This window comes from Rhinichthys klamathensis, unplaced genomic scaffold (genome assembly GCF_029890125.1).
Source record: "Rhinichthys klamathensis goyatoka isolate OS25496 unplaced genomic scaffold, OSU_Roscu_1.1 h1tg000165l_1, whole genome shotgun sequence".
NCBI lineage: Eukaryota > Metazoa > Chordata > Actinopteri > Cypriniformes > Leuciscidae > Rhinichthys > Rhinichthys klamathensis.
In genome coordinates, this window is record NW_026606697.1 from 1,349,625 (window position 1) to 1,370,251 (window position 20,627).

At 37.4% G+C, this 20,627-nt stretch overlaps 1 protein-coding gene and 1 non-coding gene across 2 annotated transcripts; both read left to right on the forward strand.

Annotated features, from left to right (window-relative positions):
* The first annotated feature begins 73 nt into the window (after positions 1-73).
* mrpl46 (mitochondrial ribosomal protein L46) lies at positions 74-4,881 on the forward strand. Its single transcript, XM_056259087.1, has 4 exons — positions 74-348; positions 1,668-1,869; positions 3,631-3,801; positions 4,351-4,881. The coding sequence occupies exons 1-4, from the start codon at positions 109-111 to the stop codon at positions 4,596-4,598; spliced, it is 861 nt and encodes a 286-aa protein (XP_056115062.1). The 5' UTR covers positions 74-108; the 3' UTR covers positions 4,599-4,881.
* Positions 4,882-17,452: 12,571 nt separating this feature from the next.
* On the forward strand, positions 17,453-17,525 carry trnar-ucg (transfer RNA arginine (anticodon UCG)). The gene has a single exon. It is a non-coding gene; the product is annotated as a tRNA-Arg (tRNA).
* The last annotated feature ends 3,102 nt before the right edge of the window (positions 17,526-20,627 follow it).

Genomic DNA, 20,627 nt, shown 5'->3' on the forward strand with positions numbered 1-20,627 from the left:
AATACCACTAAACTTTTGTTTTTTAATAAATCTATTCCCCCTATTATCGAAATAGTGGCGTCTGTTTCGCAAACTCCGCAAAGCACCTTGGGAACACGTGTGGTCAACATGGCGGCGCCCTTCACTAGAGTTTATCGACCGTTCTGGAGGATAATAACTACAACTACATCAAACAGAGGAGTGCGAAATGTTTCGTACACTAGTCAACGGTGGTCTGCGCAAAATGTCAAAACTGCGGGCGCAGCATCTCCGTGGGCGCTGCATGGAGCTGTATGTGTGCAGAGGCTGCCTGTGGTGTCTCAAGACAGGAGCCCCATAGAGGAGGAGTTCATGGAGCTTATGCATAAGGTATGAAAGAATCAGTATGCACATTTAAACTATTATTATTGTTGTTTAATTATTATTCTAAATGCACCATGTTCGTACCATATTTTTGGACGTGGTACAATCAATGTATGTATTGTGGTACTAGTACAGTACCGGTGTTGTGCCGAATTTCGACTGCCTGCCAAATTATTACCCCCCTCGTTGAAATCAGTACCTGATTGCCTAATCCTAACCCCTCCCCTAATCCTAACCCCTCCCCCAAAACTTATCCTAAACCTACAATACTAGGGGGGTCAGAATTTGGCGGGGGTCAGAATTCGGCACCACACCTGTCAAAAGTTTGGACACATTACTATTTTTATTGTTTTTGAAAGTCATCAAGCATACATTTATTTGATGAAAAATATAGAAAAACAAAACAAATATTGTGAAATATTATTACAATTTAAAATAATGGTTTTATTTTTTTTTATATACTTTAAAATATCATTTTTTTCTGTGATGCAAGCTGAATTTTCATCAGCCATTACTCCAGTCTTCAGTGTCACATGATCCTTCAGAAATCATGCTAATATGCTGGTTTGATATAGTCTGGCTATCACCAGACCAAGCTCAATCTTTTAAGATCAAATCGCCGGCAGATCAGGCTGGTTTTACCCAGTCTAGGTTTGATACTCAGTTATTATCAATGTTGAAAACAGTTGTGTTGCTTGAATTTTGATTATTTTTTTTTTTACCTGTGATAGTTTTTTCAGGATTCATTGATGAATAAAAAGTTGAAAAGAACAAATTTTATTTAAAATATAAGTCTTTTCTAACAATAAATCTTTACTAGCACTTAAAAAAAAAAAAAAAATGTAACACACACATGCTTGCTGAATAAAAGTATTAATCTCTTTCAAAAAAAGAAAGAAAAAAATTACTGACCCTAAACCTTTTAACGGTAGTGTATTTTTGTATATTTCTATTTTAAATAAATACTGTTCTTTTTTAATTTTTTATTCATCAAAGAATCCTGAAAAAAGTATGACAGGTTATAATTTTTTTATAAAGCTGCACAATTGTTTCCAACATTGATAATAAATCAGCATATTAGCATGATTTCTGAAGGATTATGTGACACTGAAGACTGGACCGGTACTGTATGTATGTATGTATGTAGCCTATATATATTTTCTCTTATTTTTCTTATTTTATTATTCTATGTATGTAGCATATTTTGAGGCTGTCTATATTTTTTTAGTATGCATGCATACACTAATAATGCTGTGCATCCTTAAATCTGCGTGCCACGAGCCACCTGTCAAACACATCTCATAAAGGATTGTTTATTGTTTCAGATGGAGTTAGAGAGAAGTCTGCTTGCGGACCATGAGTTGAAGCTCCTGGATGATGCTGCACGGATGAGTCGGAAACAAGAAGAAGATTATGATTCAGATGAGGAGGAGGATTACAAAGACAAAGAAATCGTTACAGCCCAAGATCTGGAGGATATTTGGGAACAGAAACTGAAGGATTTTCAACCAGCTCTGAGGTCACAAGGTGAGCAATATTTTTACGGTGTCCCCATAGAGTCAGTCGGCATGAAACGGGAGGTCTGTTAGTCTTGTCTTCCCAATTATGACGTATATCCGAGTAAAAAGGCTTCTCGAACAATAAAAAAATATAAGGCGGGACTAGGGCTGTCGCGGTGATGGAATTTCCCTTGCGGTAATTTTGAGTGGCTCAATAGCTTGATATGCGGTATTACCGCCATTTATTTATTTATATTTATTTGTTGCTATATAAATACGTGTTATGATGTGGTCAGCATACACAAAAACAATGTAACCGAAACTAAACAGCGTTTCTGCGCATTGCATTGAAAGGCTGTCACTCAGCGCACACATTGTTACGCCAACGGACTGTCTTTTGAGTGAGTCATTAAACGTTCATTCAATGAAAACGTTCAAAAAGCTGATTCCTTAAATGATAGATGTAATGAAACAAGGTATAATTTTTTAACTTTGAGCTCCACTTTTCAAGGCTCAGCTGGCCAGCAATGCTTCACTTTTGGGCAAAGCTGAAGCAATGCTTCACTTAATAAACCAATGGCATTGATTCAATGCGTGACTCGCTGCTTTCCCCCCACGGCTTCCTCGCGCTGTGTAATGCTGACAAGAGCTGCCACCATTCATGGTAAATACCCTTACACGTTAAAAGGATATGACAAATATTTCGCTTTCCTTGGAAACGGCAACCTTTTCACGAACATGACTTGACTTCAAAGACAGACGCAGGTAATCGCACGCGCTCAGTCGATCACATTCACTGTCTGTTTAGGCAAATCCACGAAGCCTCTGTACAAATCACCATGATAAACAGTCTTGTTATCATTATTAACTTACTTAACATTCAATACACATGGTACGAACTACGAAGGGTGGCCTTATGAAAAAAGAAAACGCGGTTCGCGGTTGCTGCGGTTACTTGCATTCCTCTGCGGTTGGCCTGTCAGTAGCGCGGTATTGCAATATTGCGGTTATCGCGACAGCCCTAGGCGGGACTTGATTGTGTCCATCGGGAATTGATTCGATTGATTGTGTTTTGCTGTATTGCTGTGATCTCATGTGAGTTGCATTTTGTCCCGCCCTCGCACCAGTAAACGCATCATTAGAGAAGAGAAGAGATGTCGCTGCAAGAGGGAGGGGAAGCTATTTTGATTAAAGATTTCGAGAGCACATGGATTATAAAATGAAATATTGATGTGCACAGATAAATCATTTATAATAATTCCATAAAAAACTAGAATTGTCAATTACGATTTCATGGTTGCTTTGACATAAGTCTTGTTTGAAAGACATTTCAGATTAAATTAAAGTCAATAATTTCATCCACCAAAATGACATATTTAAACGTTTTTTTCTTTGAACCAAAAAATCTTCATGCCTTAAAATAGCTTGAATGTAACTCTACACCCTTGCCTCATTTAGTATACACAGTTCTATGAATATGCAAATAAGCCCCGCCTCCACTCACTCACACCAGCTCAGAGATCCACTCGTTGACGTGATTGGTTACAAGGTAGTTTGTGATGTGACACGTCAGCGATTTCAAACAGCGTTTTTGGGACTGTCTTTGGTTAACTGCAGTTTTAAGGAGAAAATACTCAGCAATGGTGTTGACTTATGAATTTGCACATGGTTTGTCCTAAAACTTCTTTAAAAACACCACACAGACATATAAACAACATTAAAAGCTTGATTTTCACCACAGGGGACTTTCAAGCATGTTGAATTCATCTCTCAATGAATTACTCTACAGGTAATGACCAGAAAGACGCAAGTTCTTCAGAGCGTTGTTTATCAGACAGTCTCATATTGCTGGTGAAGAAGGATGTTGGCAGTCAAAAGCTTTGGCTCCTGCCTCAAATACAGTGGCAGATGGGAGAGACACTTCGACAGACAGCCGAACGTGCCCTTGCAAGTCTTCCAGGTAAGATTTCTATGGTAATATCCATTTAGACGGCTTCAGGTAGGTCTGTTTTCACTGTGGAGTTGATATCAGCTTTAAAGGAGTAGTTCACTTAACAATGAAAATTCTGTTATTATTTACTCACCCTCAAGTTTTTTCAAACCTGTATGAATTTCTTTCTTCTGCTTAACACAAAAGAAGATATTGGACCCCATCAACTGTCTGGTTACCAACATTCTTCAAAATAACTGCCTTTGTGTTCAGCAGAAGAAAGAAATTCATACAGGTTTGCAACAACTTGAGGGCGAGTAAATGACGGAATTTAAATTTTTAAGTGAACTATTCCTTTAACAGGAGCTGAAAATCAAACATTTTAACAACCGTAATCATTAGATGGCAGCCTTTTAACTGCTTAATCACTGATTTTTTTTTAACTCATTTCCAAGTTATGCACTAAATTGTAATATCAGGGAAATTCAGCCTGAAAATGATGATATGACAAGACTTTAATTCATAAATTGAATGTGCTTCAGGTTAAATTATTAGCCTTGTTTAAATCGACTTCTGTAGATGCTGATCTGAAGGCTACTTTCCTTGGTAATGCACCCTGTGGATTTTACAAATACAAATACCCAAAGGACGTTCAGAAAGAGGGCAGTGTTGGAGCCAAAGTGTTCTTCTTCAAAGCTGTGCTTTCCAGCCATAAGCACTTACCCCTGGAGAAGAATTCATTTGCCTGGGTAAAAAAGGATGAACTCCAGGACTTCCTGAAACCAGAGTACCTGAAACAAGTCAGACGCTTCATTATGGCTCTGTAATATGGAAAGAAACGGACATAATGGAGAATATGTTGGACAATTGGAAAACTTTTTTTTTTTTTTTTTTTACTAAGATTCCATGAGTCTGGACCCCAGATTCAATCTGATGATGGAATCTAACAATATGAGCAATGTTCAGATTGTCTTATAGGGGTTATACAGTATGTCCCATACACTTGTATGTTGTCACCTGCCCTGTATCTGTATATTTATTTTTCTTGCTTGTTAAATGGAAACCTCTGTGACAGTGTGCGCAATATTAAAAAGGGTCCATTTCATAGCATTATGATCTCATTGTTTTATGTATTTGCAAAATGTGGCATGAAATCATGTTTTCAGCAGGGTGAGCATTATATTGTGTGCCTTTCCTTACACTTTCGTTTCTTTATCAGTGCGCATATTTTGTCTTTTAAAGTGCTACCACTTGAGGGCAGTAGATGGACAAATAATAGTGGGCACAGATCATCCAGTGGGACCCCCTTCCCTCTTTTTAAAAAAGGATATCCAATTATGCTTTTGGTCGGTATATGTCTGTCTTGTCAAATTTAAATGCCTTGTACTTGGGATTTCTCTTATGCACTTTTATGTCTTTCTCTTGCTCAGCTGTCAAATAGTCATTGACTTTTGTGCTGCGCTGGTGGAAATGGGGATTAGTAATCCTATGAATTATTTAGGCACCTTGATTATGTAGGTCTCTAAAAATTGGCTGTAGACTTTCATTTCTGCCAGTGTTTTGGAGTTTGGAGAAGTTACTTTCAGAAGTCTTCATTAATAGTGCAGCTATGTGGGCTGTGCGGTGGGTGACTTTTTAAAGAGCACACATATACATGAGAAAGGAGCCAGATTTATAAGACTTAAGTGACACGTTTCTTTAGAAAAACCTCAGTGGGGGGATACGACCCACATGTTGCTTGACAATTTTTGCGAGATTAAGAGTCATGGTCCTCACAAGATGTGGTCAAGCTGTAGGCTACACTCCCTAATTTGTCATTGATCAATTTTCTTTCATGTTCAAATTAATAATAATTTGCATAAGTATTCACCCCCTTTAACTCAGCATTAGTTAGATGACAGCAATTTCAGCCTTGAGTTTATGTGGATACCTTTCACTGACCACTGCAATGTTTCTACATAATTGTTTTCCAAACTGCAAACTGAATTCTTCTTTCTGCAAAACTGGTATTTTCCTATTGATACATTCTCAATTGGATTGAGATTGATCTGGCCACTCCAGGATATTAAAGGGTTAGTTCACCCAAAAATGAACATTATGTCATTAATGACTCACCCTCATGTCGTTCCAAGCCCGTAAGACCTCCGTTCATCTTCGGAACACAGTTTAAGATATTTTAGATTTAGTCCGAGAGTTTTCTGTCCCTCCATTGAAAATGTATGTACGGTATACTGTCCTTGTCCAGAAAGGAAATAAAGACATCATCAAAGTAGTCCATGTGACACCAGTGGGTTAGTTAGAATTTTTTGAAGCATCGAAAATACATTTTGACAAGATTCCGGTTCTGTTGTTCTTGTTGACGCTGCTGACGTAAGACGCTGCTAACGTGTAATCTGGTGCGCCCGAGCTTCGTTTACAGTCTGAGGGAGACGCTGTAAACAAAACAATCTTCGCAAACATGTCTAAGGATTTCGACACAGAGGAAGACTTGCATTTTTTTGCCCAGCCATATTTATTTGAACCCGAATACACGGACACACCAGATAACACATCATCAGCGTCACTGCGGACTCGTGAACGCGGCTCGACAACAGAACCGGAAGAGAATACAATGCTGAATAAAGTCGTAGTTTTTGTTATTTTTGGACCAAAATGTATTTTCGATGCTTCGAAATATTCTAACTCACCCACTGATGTCACATGGACTACTTTGATGATGTCTTTATTTCCTTTCTGGACAAGGACAGTATACCGTACATACATTTTCAATGGAGGGACAGAAAACTAAAATATCTTAAACTGTGTTCCGAAGATGAACGGAGGTCTTACGGGCTTGGAACGACATGAGGGTGAGTCATTAATGACATAATTTTCATTTTTGGGTGAACTAACCCTTTAATATTGTCTTTTTAAGCCATTCCTGTGTAGCTTTGTGGCATTGTTTGGTTGGAAAGCAAATCTCCCAAGTCACGTGCAGTCTTGCAGTTTTCATACAGGATTTACTTGTATTTTGTGGCTTTTAAACCCCCACAAGACTTCAAGGACTTGCTAGTGTTTTTCAACTCAAGTCCTGGGGACTCACCTCCCAGAAAATGTTACACATCTCACTAATTAAAAGACCTGATTCAGCTCATCAGCTTCTTAGTGTGTTGAATAGGGAAATATCTAAAACATTCTGGGAAGTGGGTCCTGGGGACTGAGTTGAGAAACACTGCTCTAGCCCTTGAGCTGGGCTGAAAATCCTTTCCCTAAATTGATGTTCCGGCCTTTAAAAACTGCTTTTAAAGCTCATTATGCAATATTATGCCAAATATTGCATTCATTCTTTTTGTCAACTTGTTTTCTTTCAATTAGCACAGGTTTTGTATATCTTTCTGGAACTGATTGATAGTAGGCCTCATTGATCTGAGTTAATGAACTTCATTTTTTTTAGGTGAATAAGGTTGATTGAACTCTTATTTTTGTTTTTTTTTCACTGAAAAACTGAGGTGCATCAGCTCAGATCAATGAGGCCTACGATCAATCAGTTCCAAAAAGAGACACAAAACCTGTGCTAATTGAAAGAAACAAGTTGACAAAAAGATTGACTCCAATATTTGGTGATTAATATAGCATAATGAGAGATTTACAAGCAATGTGCCGGCCGTAGGGCACTCATTTTTGACCAGAAACACTGCAAGTGTAACAAGGTGGGGAGAACATCTAAAAAAAAAAAAGTACAAAAATAACTAGATTAGCTCCGGGTCAAAATGACCAGGACACAAGATAAAAAGCATCCCAACAGCATGAGACTGCCTTCATCATGCTTCACAGAAGCTGTGTAGTGTTTGGCTATATGCATTTTGTTTGATGGCCAGAAAGCTTCATTTTAGTCTCTTCAGACCACAGAACCATCTCTTTTAGCTGGCTCTTGGTGACCTTCCTGTTTACACAGGCACTTGGTTTTTGAGAACAGCCAGCTCTCGGTAGATTTACAGCAGTGCCGTGCTCTTTCCATTACTTAATTATTGATTTAACTCCAAGGGATATTCAATGACTTCTTGAAGTCTTCTTGTAGCCATCCCCAGACTTGTGCTTTTCAATTACTTTATCCGCTGAATTGCTTGGAGTGTTTTGTTGCTTTAATGATGTAAATTCTGCCACAATATTGACTCACCAGAAGTTGGATCTTCCAGTTCTTTTTATACAATCAATTGAAACTCTTCTACTATACACTAGGGATTTAACTATTAACTAGACGTATCTCTATTTAGGTGTCATATTAAAGGGGGTGGATATTTATGAAATCAATTAGATACATTTTTTGTTTTATTTTTAAATCCCTTTATATACTTTTTTTCTGTTGATCAGTGTCAAAAACAAAAGCCAAAGACGTCCACTGTGATTCATTGCTGTAAAGCAACAAAACGTGAAAAAGTATTTTATATATAGGCACTGTATCTCAAGTCTACCATTAATTCAGATATTGGCATTTTGTTCTGGGTTTATTAGTTCACGTATGCTTTCTGCACCTAAGCGTACTCAAGTGTCTAACCTAATAACGGTGAGAAAAAGAACATTATGCATGTTTGCTGGGAAGACATTTCAGCCCAACTCCCATTTCAAATTAAATTGGCCACATTTAGCTCATAAACACGCTTTACCTCAACAACCTAATTTATAATTGAAGGTTAAAACAGGGGCTCAGAGGTCTTAAGAGACATCTAAATGGAACAGGGAAAGCAATAAATGGGTGCAAGTATGAACCTTCCCTCCCTTTAAAGACCTGAAGCGCTGAGCTCAGCTGTATGAGATCAGTTGAGGTTATTGAGGGTATGTACCACAATTAGCTGATCAGCATGTTTTGTCCTCGCTCATGTCTCACACCTCTATCACGGTGCTTTGTCATATTGAGAATTAAACACTCTCTGACAATATTAGACTTGATATTAGACCTGCACTTTTTTTCCTCTCTTCTGTTTGTTTGTTGTTAGACACCAAGTCCCATTTCAAATTAAAGTGAATGACTGCCACTTAAAAACAAAGCCAAGAATCAATCGACCATTTATAATGCAGGGAACAATGCAACATCTTTGATTGTAAGTAATAAAGTCCCACGGGACAAATTTAACCCCAGTTAACCACTGTTTCCATTAGCTTTCTTGTTTTCTTTTTCTTTTTAATCCACAAAAGCCAACTTAATTGAACAGGCAAAAAGTCTATTGGTTTATAAGACTATGCTTATATTATATACATACCATGAAACTCCTTTGTGGGAGACCTCTCCTTAATATATATATTTCATTTTCATGTGTAAAGACTCATTTATACTATATGAGAAAGTGCAATATTACACAGACAACTTGTTTCCAAAATTACATAATTGGCTTTATATTGCCAAAACAAATTATATATATATATATATATATATATATATATATATATATATATATATAAACCTGATGAAAACATTTTCCATGTTAAACTTTTCTTAAACGTATATACATCACTGGAGATAAATAGAGAACTGTTTATTTTGAAAGAAATTAATACTTTTATTCAGCAAGGATGTATTAAATTAATCCAAAGTGACATACAGTGAAGACATTTATGTTACAAAAGATTTAAATTTGAAATAAATGCTGTTCTTTTGAACTTTCTATTCATCAAAGAAACCTAAGAATAATTATCCACAATTTCCACTAGTTAAGCAGCACAACTGTTTTCAACGTTTATAATAATTCATGTTTCTTGAGCAGCGAAGCAGCATATTAAAATGTGACACTGAAGACTGGAGTAACGATGCTGAAAATCCAGCTTTACATAACAGAAATAAATTACATTTTAAAATACATTCAAATAGAAAATGGTTATTTTAAATTAGAAATAATATTTCACAATATTACATTTTTTTGATCAAATAAATGCAGCTTTGCTGAAGAATGAGACTTCTTTCAAAAACATAAAAATAAATTCGCACCAACCCCAAACCGATTGAACGGCATTGTATGTTAAACATTTAATTAATATCTTAATTTAATCTGTTGACTTTTGTAATACATTTTAAAATCGGTTTCTTTTTCCGTCACATTTTTCCAAAAATTTAAAAATCAATTATTTTCACTAATGTTTAGAACTCATTTCTAGAACAGACACACTACTGTTTGCTAGGATCTTCTGGCGAATGATCTTCAAATCGAAATTAAAAGTGTGGCTTGACATTTCAGTGACGTACGGTACTATGTGCAAAAGTCTTAGGCACGCAAAAAATGATTTTAAGCCAGTTGTTTAATTGCTGTAGTGTTTACATGTCCAAATATTCCTTTTCCCAATAATTGTAATAATCCAGTGAGATTTTTGCATGCACAAGGAGTCTAACAACAGCCGATGAGCTCCACACAGAGATCATGATCACCATCATCGAGTCTATCTGGGATTACTGTACTTTTGAGGAAAACCTGACACTTGATAAGATTCACGGGGGAAAAAAAACAACACAAAATGTGTCATTAAATATGGTTTCTTTGAGGGCAAAGCAAAAGGTGCCATTAGGTGTCATTAGCTGTTATAGTCAGTTATTTGTTGCTTTTCCAAACCTTTCCTCAGGTCAGCTCTCAAACACTGTGCTGCAGATGCACTTTTGTGAGTGCGCTCCTTTGAAAAGTCATTACATTGGTGAGAAAGCAAGATGGGTATGACCCCCTTGGCAAAAAAAAAGAGCTTCTGGAAATTGCCCCATCCATCATAATTACACTTTTTGGGGAGTGCTAAGGAAGACAGGGGGGAGCGAGTCCCTTCCCTGACCTAGTACGGATTCAGACAATGGGAAGACTAAAATTGAACTGAAATCCCTTTGGGTGAAATAGCTGGATTAGGAATGTTTGAAGAAGTCCCTGTTAGGGTGAGAACTAGACTTTACAATGCCTTTTGGGACATTCCCCATTGTCTGGATATTATCTATCTCCATAGCATTCATCTGATGCAAAGCTTGATTTGTTTTTGATTTGTCACCCTACCAACCATTTACGGCTTCATCGTCTCCCTCTCAAGCTTCTTTCACGTCAATCTAGCCATAATGTGTTAATGGCAGAAGCTATTTTTAAGGAGTGTTGGCATATTTAAAATGTTTGCATCTGAAAAAGCTGAAATAGTCTCAATGAATTGCAGGAATCAGCTTTGTTAAAACACTGTGAATCACAATAGTTGCACATTTTTGAAGGCGGTTGCTCCACACCGGCCTGCCAAATGAAGCAATTACTGTTTGCACTTGTTTGTTATGTTTAAATTAAGCCATAGAAGCCAGGAAAAGACGCTGTGGGTCATCAATCAATTAATGCTCAACAATTCACATTAACATTCAAAAACACTGTGGTGGAACACAAAATGCATAATTAGTGAGAAACATGTGGCTACATTATGTATGACTCGGCTGTCTTGGCTGAGCTATTCAATCCCTCCACCAAAAGTAGAAAAAAAAGTACATGAAAGGTTTATGCACACTTTATTCTGCAGCCAAACACTTTCTGTGTTTCTAATGTTTCTTTCTGCATGTAACGTGAGAGCATTTTAGGCTATGTGAATATTTAGTTATTAGACCCAATAATAAATTGCACTTCATTTGAATTTAACATCTTGCTTTTTGGTACTAGCTTGGAAGTGCACTAGTCAGCGATTTCAGAAGAAGAAAAACACTAACAAATTACTTTCAGCTACAACAAGAGCCACTCAAACTTAAGACTAAAGTTCGATCAAAGTGGTTGTTCCTCATTTTCTACCGGGTGTTCAAAATATGTAGTTTTGTGTTTTACGTAAGTTTCCGGCCAACCGGCTAGCTCACGTTATTACTGTTTTACTGAAATAATTCTGCTAAGCTGTGTGCCACTGTTGCCTAAAAATGTGTCTATTAATGCAGATTGTCTGTCGTTCTTGCTACTTTGAGTAAAGATTTTGTTTTTCAAACTTTAATGTCACATCAGTCATTCAAGATAGTGCTTGGCTAACATATGCACCGTTATTGATACAGTTAATACAGTTCCCGCATGTGCACCGCAATAAATTAGAAATATACGCATCAGTTTGTTGATGGACATTCACTTGTTAATGCTGATGTTGAGGAATTACAGCTGCAACATCTCATAATGTACCTCAAACTGAGTAGCGTATCACTGAGAAACGTCCTGCTCAAGTTGTCCTTATGAAGGAGGTTTGGTTTAAATAACTAATTCTTCCAATGTTTCATCATCAGACTTGCACTCGGATTGATATGGTAAAATCAACATCATTGTTACTGTCTTTACAATGTGTACAATAGCTGAGGACTGAGGAAGCCTCCTGAGTTGAAGTTATGGTAATGGGCGTTGGCTTCTGACACACGCTGTAAGTGGTAGACCAATCACAACAGACTGGGCCGTCTGGCCAATAAGCGCAGTGTAAGCTCACAGAAAGGAGGGATTTAGGGCAGATTCGAAACGTAAGAAATCCCTATGCCCTACTCTCTTCGAAGGGCAGAAGAATTTAGAATCATTGAACAATGTGGTGATGTGCAATGTACATTATGAGAAAATTAAAGTGTTTTTTTGACCTTTGATGGATGTAAACCTGAGACCTCCAAAACAAAATTAGGAAACTTTAAAATAGCATAATTTTTATGGTCAGGATGATATTATGAATACTCAGTATGGACCATTAGACATCAAAACACAGAGTGTGTCAAACCTATGCACCATTTCCAGTTGTGGGAAATGATTTGTTATAATAGTACACCACTGAAACTAAATCGAATCACGCGCAGCCTCTTTGAAGGTGTGATTACCAAACTACTACAAATTTTTTGTCATAGGTCAGTAAATATTGGAACAAGAAACAGCCAAAACAATTTCACAGGTTAATTGAAAGTTTACTGGCATCAATATATAATGGTCTATAATTTTATGTCCAGTTCAAATTTTTTATCACCGTAAAAATCTACAGTGATAACACTAATAACTGCTTTTCACTCCAATATCATCATCTCCCTAAGGATTTCTCTGAGTCCTTGAGAAATCCACTCTCACTAGAAGGAGATCACATAATTAGATCTGTCTCTCTTAATGCATTCGTGATATAGATGGCATAAGGTGTTAAACCCATGTGCACATAATCACCATTTGTGCTGCTGCTTCTTTTCTTTTGTGGTCTTGTTTTCTGCCTTTCCCCATACGGCAGTATCGATTAGGTGGCGTTTGTCAGTCAATAGATTGCTATAGATTTGAATGATTGCTGTGTGGTTCTATTAGCCGCTGCTCCATCATGTTGTCTGAAACCGCTAGGTCTTGTTTCTAGGTGACATGAATCAATATGCACTTCACACTACAGCTTTCCATAGCAGTCTGTTTGTCATCAGTTAGTTGGTGTGAAAGCAGTATTTCAAACTAGAGTGTGGAATAGGAAAACTGGAAGTGGTGGGCTTGTGTGAACACAGTCCTTTCTAAATCACAAAAGGGAACTGCTACAGATTTTTGTATTATTTGCATCTTTGCACACTCTTGGCCACACTTATATATTACATCTCTCGTGGCGCCTTGTGTCTGAATAAATTTGCATTCACTCTTTAATTTTATGCCTCATTTCACCGCAGATAGATTAATAATATAGTCCCAATGTAAGATAGACAATCTCTTTCTGGCAGATTGTCATTTGGCAACACTGGACTGGCATTCCTCCTTTTTTTTCTTCTTCACAAGCTAATGATCCAATTATGTGTCCATCTTAAAAAAAACACAAAAAAATTTAAACTTTAGATTATGTCAATCACAGAATTGTTTTTGTTTATGGCTTTAAAGGCACACTAAGATTTTTGATTATATATTTATCAAAATATTCAAAAAAAATACTAGAACAATTTATATATTTTGTTGATTTGTGTACTTACAGTAAACCAAATGTTTCTAAGAATGTTTAAATTCAGAGAAATAAGCAGTTTTAACAAGGACACAGACCGTGTCCATGCGTTGCCTATGACATCATTGCCGCTTTACCTTCGATTTCTGGTTATATTTTGGCCCTGTCTAAAATGGCACCCTAAGCACTGTCGGGAAGATTCAGTTGCTTCAGTGCAGGCTCTGCAAAAGTGCGCATTGAGGACGCATATCGACCACAAAGGGGGTGCTCCCGAGCACCCTTCTGAAACCTAAAATGACAAATGGGACGCACTATGATCTCATGGACTTAATGGACATGATCAATCAAGCTACACCTTTGTTTTAATATACTGACCACTAGGTGTCCTTTTTAAGGCAAAAATCCTTATTATCTTTACTTAAATTTAGGGCTTCACCTGAACCTCCAATTTTAAGTATTAAAATTTATCCCTCACCAATTTTGGACATGAATAATACCTCAAATCATGTCTTGTTAAGGAAAGTTGCGCTTTTATTTTTCTATGTGATTAAACTCACACTTTTGTTTTGAGTCAGTAACTTAAGAAACCACCTGGCAACACCAGAGGAACCAGCAAGAGCACCATAGTAACCACCTAGCAGCACCTTAGCAACCAGAACACCTTAGTAACAGCATTGACACTCCCGACAAATACCTACAAACTCCTACATTATTTTGCGCAAGCAAGCACCACGCGCATTTTTTTTAAATAAAATGTAACAGTCTGGTTGCTTCCTATAGCAGAGAAGGAGATCATTGAAAAAGATTAATAATTTGCCTTTGTGATACTTTTATTCAAGGTAATAATTCTGAATAGGTCATGTGGATGGATGTTTTATTTCAGTTAACAGAAAACTAACTGACATTTAAAACTAATTAACCAAGACTTTTACTTTACTGAGATACTGCAAAATATCCATTGGTAATAAATTGACCTCATATGGAACCAGCATCAACAAACACCCCAATGGTCTGGATGAGTGACAGCTTGGCATTACCCTCTGTCTGCTTAAGATGATTGAGGTAACTCTACAGTCAGTGCAAATGCAATTACGCAAATGTTACATTCCCATAAGTTAAACTTGTCATATGTCATTGCTGATGTATTGCCTACTAAAGAATTTGAACATAACCATACTGTTACGTCCCCTGATGACATAGAGGTATGAGGAAGGCGTACATAATAAAATTGAAACACTCCTATAGTTTTGGTCTCTGGGGAGTACTGCGGGCGAATGATGCAAAGACAACAAATTACTGCAAGCAGGTGGTTCGCTTTATTTACAATACGAACATTATAATTTACATAAATGAAAACAAACTATAAACTTATTTACAGCTATGTATATAAACACAACTTAAGCACAATCGAAATAAGCCACAGAGAGAAAGATGATGAGCGGTGCTAAACAAACAAAAATAACAAAACCAAAGCACACATCAGTTTCTCTAAACTAACTAGAAACAAAAACAGAAAATAAAGAATTCTAAAGCGCTTAACACGCCATAACTAAAACTTAGTTATGGAGCTTTTCCATTACCAGTACCAGCTCGACTCGACTCGACTCGCCTTGGCTCGCTTTTCGCTCCGTTTTCCATTGCAGAAAGTACCGCCACAAATAGTACCCGGTCGTCATAGCGACGCATTTCGTTCCTCGTTGCCCCATCAAGCTCTCGCTGGATCCTCTCTTCGGCAACCAAACAAAGGAATGTCTGCACCTCCTCGTTTGACCACGGCGTATTCTTCCGAGTTGCCATAATAATAGTAAGTTTAGTAACTATCTCTGGCCAAACTATTTAAAAATGGCGGGTTTATTCTGGATACTCCATCTGGCGCGTGCAATGATGACGCAGATTCTCTGTGACCAATCAGCAGTCGGCATTGTTTTCACGTCACATTTTAGTATCGGCTTAGCTCGCCTCAGCTCGCTTGGAACCTCGCCGGAGGTGGTACGAAAAAAAGTACCCGAAAGCAGGTACAGGTACAACTTTTACACAGTGGAAAACCAAACAAAGGCGAGTCGAGTCGAGCCGAGCCGAGCCGAGGCGAGCTGGTACTGTGTAGTGGAAAAGCGCCATTAGTGCACTAACTAACCAAACTTACACAGTTGCACACGCTCTTTCCCTATAGTGTGTCTAACAGCAGTAATTCTACATCAATGTAAGATGGATGTCACCTGACAGTTTAGATCAGGTAAGAAGTCCTCTGAGTGAGCAAAAACAATCAAATAAGCAAGCAAGCGAACCACCACAAAGTCAGTACTTTTCAACAACAATGGTAGTGCCATAGACATGGACACAGCGACCCCATAGACTTCAACGGAGAAAAGTGAAGTCAATTAGAAGCACTCTCTTCCTGATGGCTGAGCGTACTACGCAGGCTCAAACTGAGCTTGACGATGTAGATGTGACGTGAGCAACCTGTCTGACAGTTGTAAGTCTTCTAGTAGCTGTGCCAAGAGGAATCTGAATCATTCCCTTCCGAATCTTGCAGAGACGGAGAGCGTGAGTAGGAGCTGTCCATGAGCTAGCAGCAGGAGCAACTTTATGACTCTCTATGGGCTTCTCCCTTGACTTTATCGGACGTCATGCCTCCACGTCCCCCCGATTGCCCGTGAGCTTCTCCTCCTGTCTATACGGTAATTTCTCTACTGTGCGACAGAGAGTCGCGTGGTTATTACGCAATCGTTAGCCTATTTTTACAAAAACGGCCTCTACGGGGCCATAACGTAAGATACAAGGTAATGGAGCCTTTTATACATTGTCGTGTTTCTTTAGAAATAAACAATGAACAAATGGAGTTTTTAAACCCCTCACATGTAAAGTTATTCACTGTCAAAATGACGCCAAAATAAATGGGAGTCAATGGAATGCTAACAGCAGGAGAAGGCTTGTGATTGGTTCAGTTTCCGGCTGGTGGATTACCCCCTTGGGTAGCACAGCCAACAAACACACTCCAAGCTCCTCCTCTTCTGTTCTGCAGAGTGCCTTATATCTTGAACCACAGCCGATGATTGGTTATCTCCGACCAATAGCAGCACCTACAAAATTAAAGATAGCAGAAAAACAGGAAAACAGAGTTGGCCTTACAGAGCGGGAAAACAGGAAGAAACCAACAGCAACCAATGACAAAAGGGGAGAGGGAACAAAAATGCTAGCACGCATCACATACTATGAATCTAGATGGTATTTTATTGTTGTTTATTGAATTTTAATGGCTTATGGATCGACTACTTACATCTCTATGTCTGTCATCCTAAATTCTGCAGTGATATCTTTATGGTCTACTGTCACTTCAGCTGAGAGGCATCTGATTGGCATTCAGTAGAGTGACAGCACTCACCTGCTTTATTTTACATTCAGCGCAATCTATAATATCCTTATATCCACTCCTTTAGAGAGCAGTCATCATAGCATCCTAAGTAATCTGTATTTTTACAAAGCGGAATCAATACTTATATGGGTCACATTCATGTCACAAATAGGCTAAATGATTGGTCTCAAATTAAACTCTATTAAAAGGAGGCTGTGTTATGTATTGCTATTAAGAAGTAAGGCTCTGTAAAAACGATACTGTCAGACTTACATAAATTACACAAATGTGGAGAACTCTGCATGACTAACAAACAATGAAGTTTTGCTGCAGGCGGTTGTATAGGCTATGACTCTCATTTCATCCGGTAATACAATACACTAATGGCATTTACATCTGTTCATTTAGTACAGCTTTCATCCAGAGTGATTTGAAAACAAGTTCTGCTACAATGCAAGGGATTCATCCTTTGGCCTCGTGGCCTAATGGATAAGGCGTCTGACTTCGGATCAGAAGATTGCAGGTTCGAGTCCTGCCGGGGTCGCAATTTTAAATGGGTTAAAGGAACCATTCGTCAACCACCCACCAAATCTCAATGCGAATTCCATTCACGTTTGAGCATTGTTGTTCCCTGCTCACATCACAATTGCCATTTGCTAATGGTAAGTTTTTTCCTGCAGGGCATCCGTACTAGATCACCTTCGTTTTCAACAACCGTTCTGTTTGATTAGCGCCCCCTTCAGGCAGTGCAAATTGCTGGGTTTCAGGACAGCCAATAGTACGCAACGGTCCGCATTTTGCTATACTTTTGTTTAACGTGGGGAACGCGATCTACCGTTCAGGATGTGCGGGGGCATGGGCAAAGTGCAGTGCGTTTTGTTAAGCGTGGGAAACAAATGCCAAGCCCACGAAGATACAACGTTAGTACATCCTAATTTCCACCTGTAAGTATCTGCTATATTTATCCTCATTTATTGTAATGATCCTGATGCGCTGCTCATGCTTTTATCTTAAAGTTTTGCCTGCATGAATGAGAATGCAACGCCCTACATCACGACAAACTACCAGCAAATAATCTTTTTGGTAATATGTCTTGGCAATTTGTGGTTTAGTTATAGCACTTTAACTTTTTAACTTTTAACTGAGTCCAAATGTACAATATACAAGTATTGTAAAATGCAATTTGTGCACAACCAGCTTTAAGTAAAATTGGAGCAGTTGTTGAAGACTCTGAGGACCATTCAGTGTTTATATGACATATACACTGTTTAATATTCCTATATAGTTTATTGCACAAATATTATTATCTTCACTTTGCTGTTGTTCAGAACAACATCTACTTTGGACTCCACCATAAATCTAAACATCTACACAGCTACCACAAATATCTTTTCCTCCTCACATAAATAACCACTAATTGAAGTTGAAGCGACACAATATATTTGTAATCAATTTAATGCCTCTCTTTAAAGTAGAAAACAGCAATTCAGCACTTTAGCGAACATTAGACTTACCAAAACACATTAGAGAAGGGAAGATTAACTTGCTACAAATACCTAACGTAACCTAATAAACTCACAGACTTACTGATGTAGTCAATAGCATGCAAAACACTCACATTAATGGTTTTGATCAGATTGAAAAATGCTGATAAAGGCTGTTTTGGTTACTGGAAACCATTTGTCTAGAGCATAATTTGAGAGCTACTAGCATTAGTGTGAAAATGTGTTTCATAATTGTATTAAAAATGACTGCTTACTTAAATAAAGGCTTCCATTTGACGTGTGAGCTCTACAGATTTGTCTCTGCACCTTTATTGCCCTGTTAGGTGTTTTATGGCCTCTGCTGGTAAACTGGACGCCAGCAAAGAGATGTTCTGAAAATAACAATTCAGCTCTAATTTTGTACTGCACTTTTTCTTTTATTGTTTTTTTTCTTTCCTTGAAACATTTTATGAGACAACTGTGGTTTCCTTTAGTAGAACAGTTATGCAGACTAAGGTCTACAATAGAGATTTCCTACAAACAACTGTAAAAGTTGCTGCACATTGTAGGTTGTTGTATTACTGTTATTTATCTTCAGAAGCTTATTTTTGTCCACTACAATAGTTTGAAAAAGTTCAGTTTAGCCTTGGAAAAACAGGTTTTTTTCTAAGCAATCAGGGGAAATGCCTACAACACAGTTTTGTACTCAATCTATCACTGTTACTATTATCCAGTTTGGGATTTGTTCTATGGACATAAGTAACACATAAATGGACATGGTGATTAATTGTGCGGCTGGTTGAGGAAAGGTATGATATTGCTTTCAAGTAGTCTGACTTATGATATTCTCCTGGCGTGAAAAGAATACTTCCTTACAATTATACAATGATATATAACAGGGATGGTTCTTCCAGTAACATTAATAGAATGTTCATTCAGATTTAACTGGTCTTAAAAAATGTTCTCAAAACATTAGCACAAAAAAGATATTTATACATCAGTCTTTTCTGAAATGTTTTATTTGGAGATTTGTCTAACATTTTTTAAATGTTACTACTTGTTTACGAACGTTCCGAGAACATTCAAAAGTAACGTTTCCATTATGTTTGCAAAATTATAAAACAGAAGTTTCCCGTATAACCAAGAAAAACTTCTTTTTTTTTTTTTTTACTGGACAATGTTAAGGGAACATTCAGAAATAACATTTTTATAATTTAATGGGTACGTTAGCAAAACTTTCTTAGAATATATTTGTGTTAGCTGAAGTGCTTTTATTGTGATCAGGAAATGTCGATAAAGCAAGAAAAGAGCTGTCATTATGCTATTTATCTAATCGTGCCAGTGATGTCAAATTATAATTTGCATTGTGCAAGATGACGTGATATCGAGTTGTAAATGTCTTGAAAGTATGCCCCTGAAAGTATTCGCTGTAGTTTACCATCTATCGTCTTCAAGACTTTGGTATGAGCAAACAGTTTATAGTGTCATCTTATTGTACTGTCATCTATCATATCATGTCTTAATGTTGCAGACCAGCACAACTCAACCTTCACTGTCTCTTACATAATGACATGGCCATGAATTTTCTGGCTGGAAAGGGTTTTGATAAATGAAAGCCCAGGGAAAGTACATTTTGTTTAAAAGTCTGTTTTTAACCCCTCCCCCCACGATTCATAATACTTCATCACGAAGCAGACACTTAGTTGTTTTATAAATTCATTTTAAGGAGCATATTTAATATTATAATAATGTCCTTATCTCTACTCTTTGTGGTTTAGTTATAGCTAATAAAATGTCATATAAAATGAAAGGTCTTTGAACAACGATAATGACCTCGGTAATAGGTAGGCAGCGCTTTACAAGCATAATCCACAGAGCTATTGTTGGTACTGCTAATAGCTTGCTGTAGCCTTTTAATTAAACACTAGATGAGCACAAAAATGGATCGCTTTGCCTATCTATTGGTTCCTTTATCTTCAATCATTTACATTTAATCACATCTTTCCTGCATGTGCACTGTAAATAATGGATATGTCTCAATGGATATGCACACAATTTTGAGACTATAGGAGAGAATTAGAGACAGACATACAGTATATAATCATGTTTAATGACCTTATATCTATATGAAATGTCATGCAAATCATGCTCAGTTCTAATTT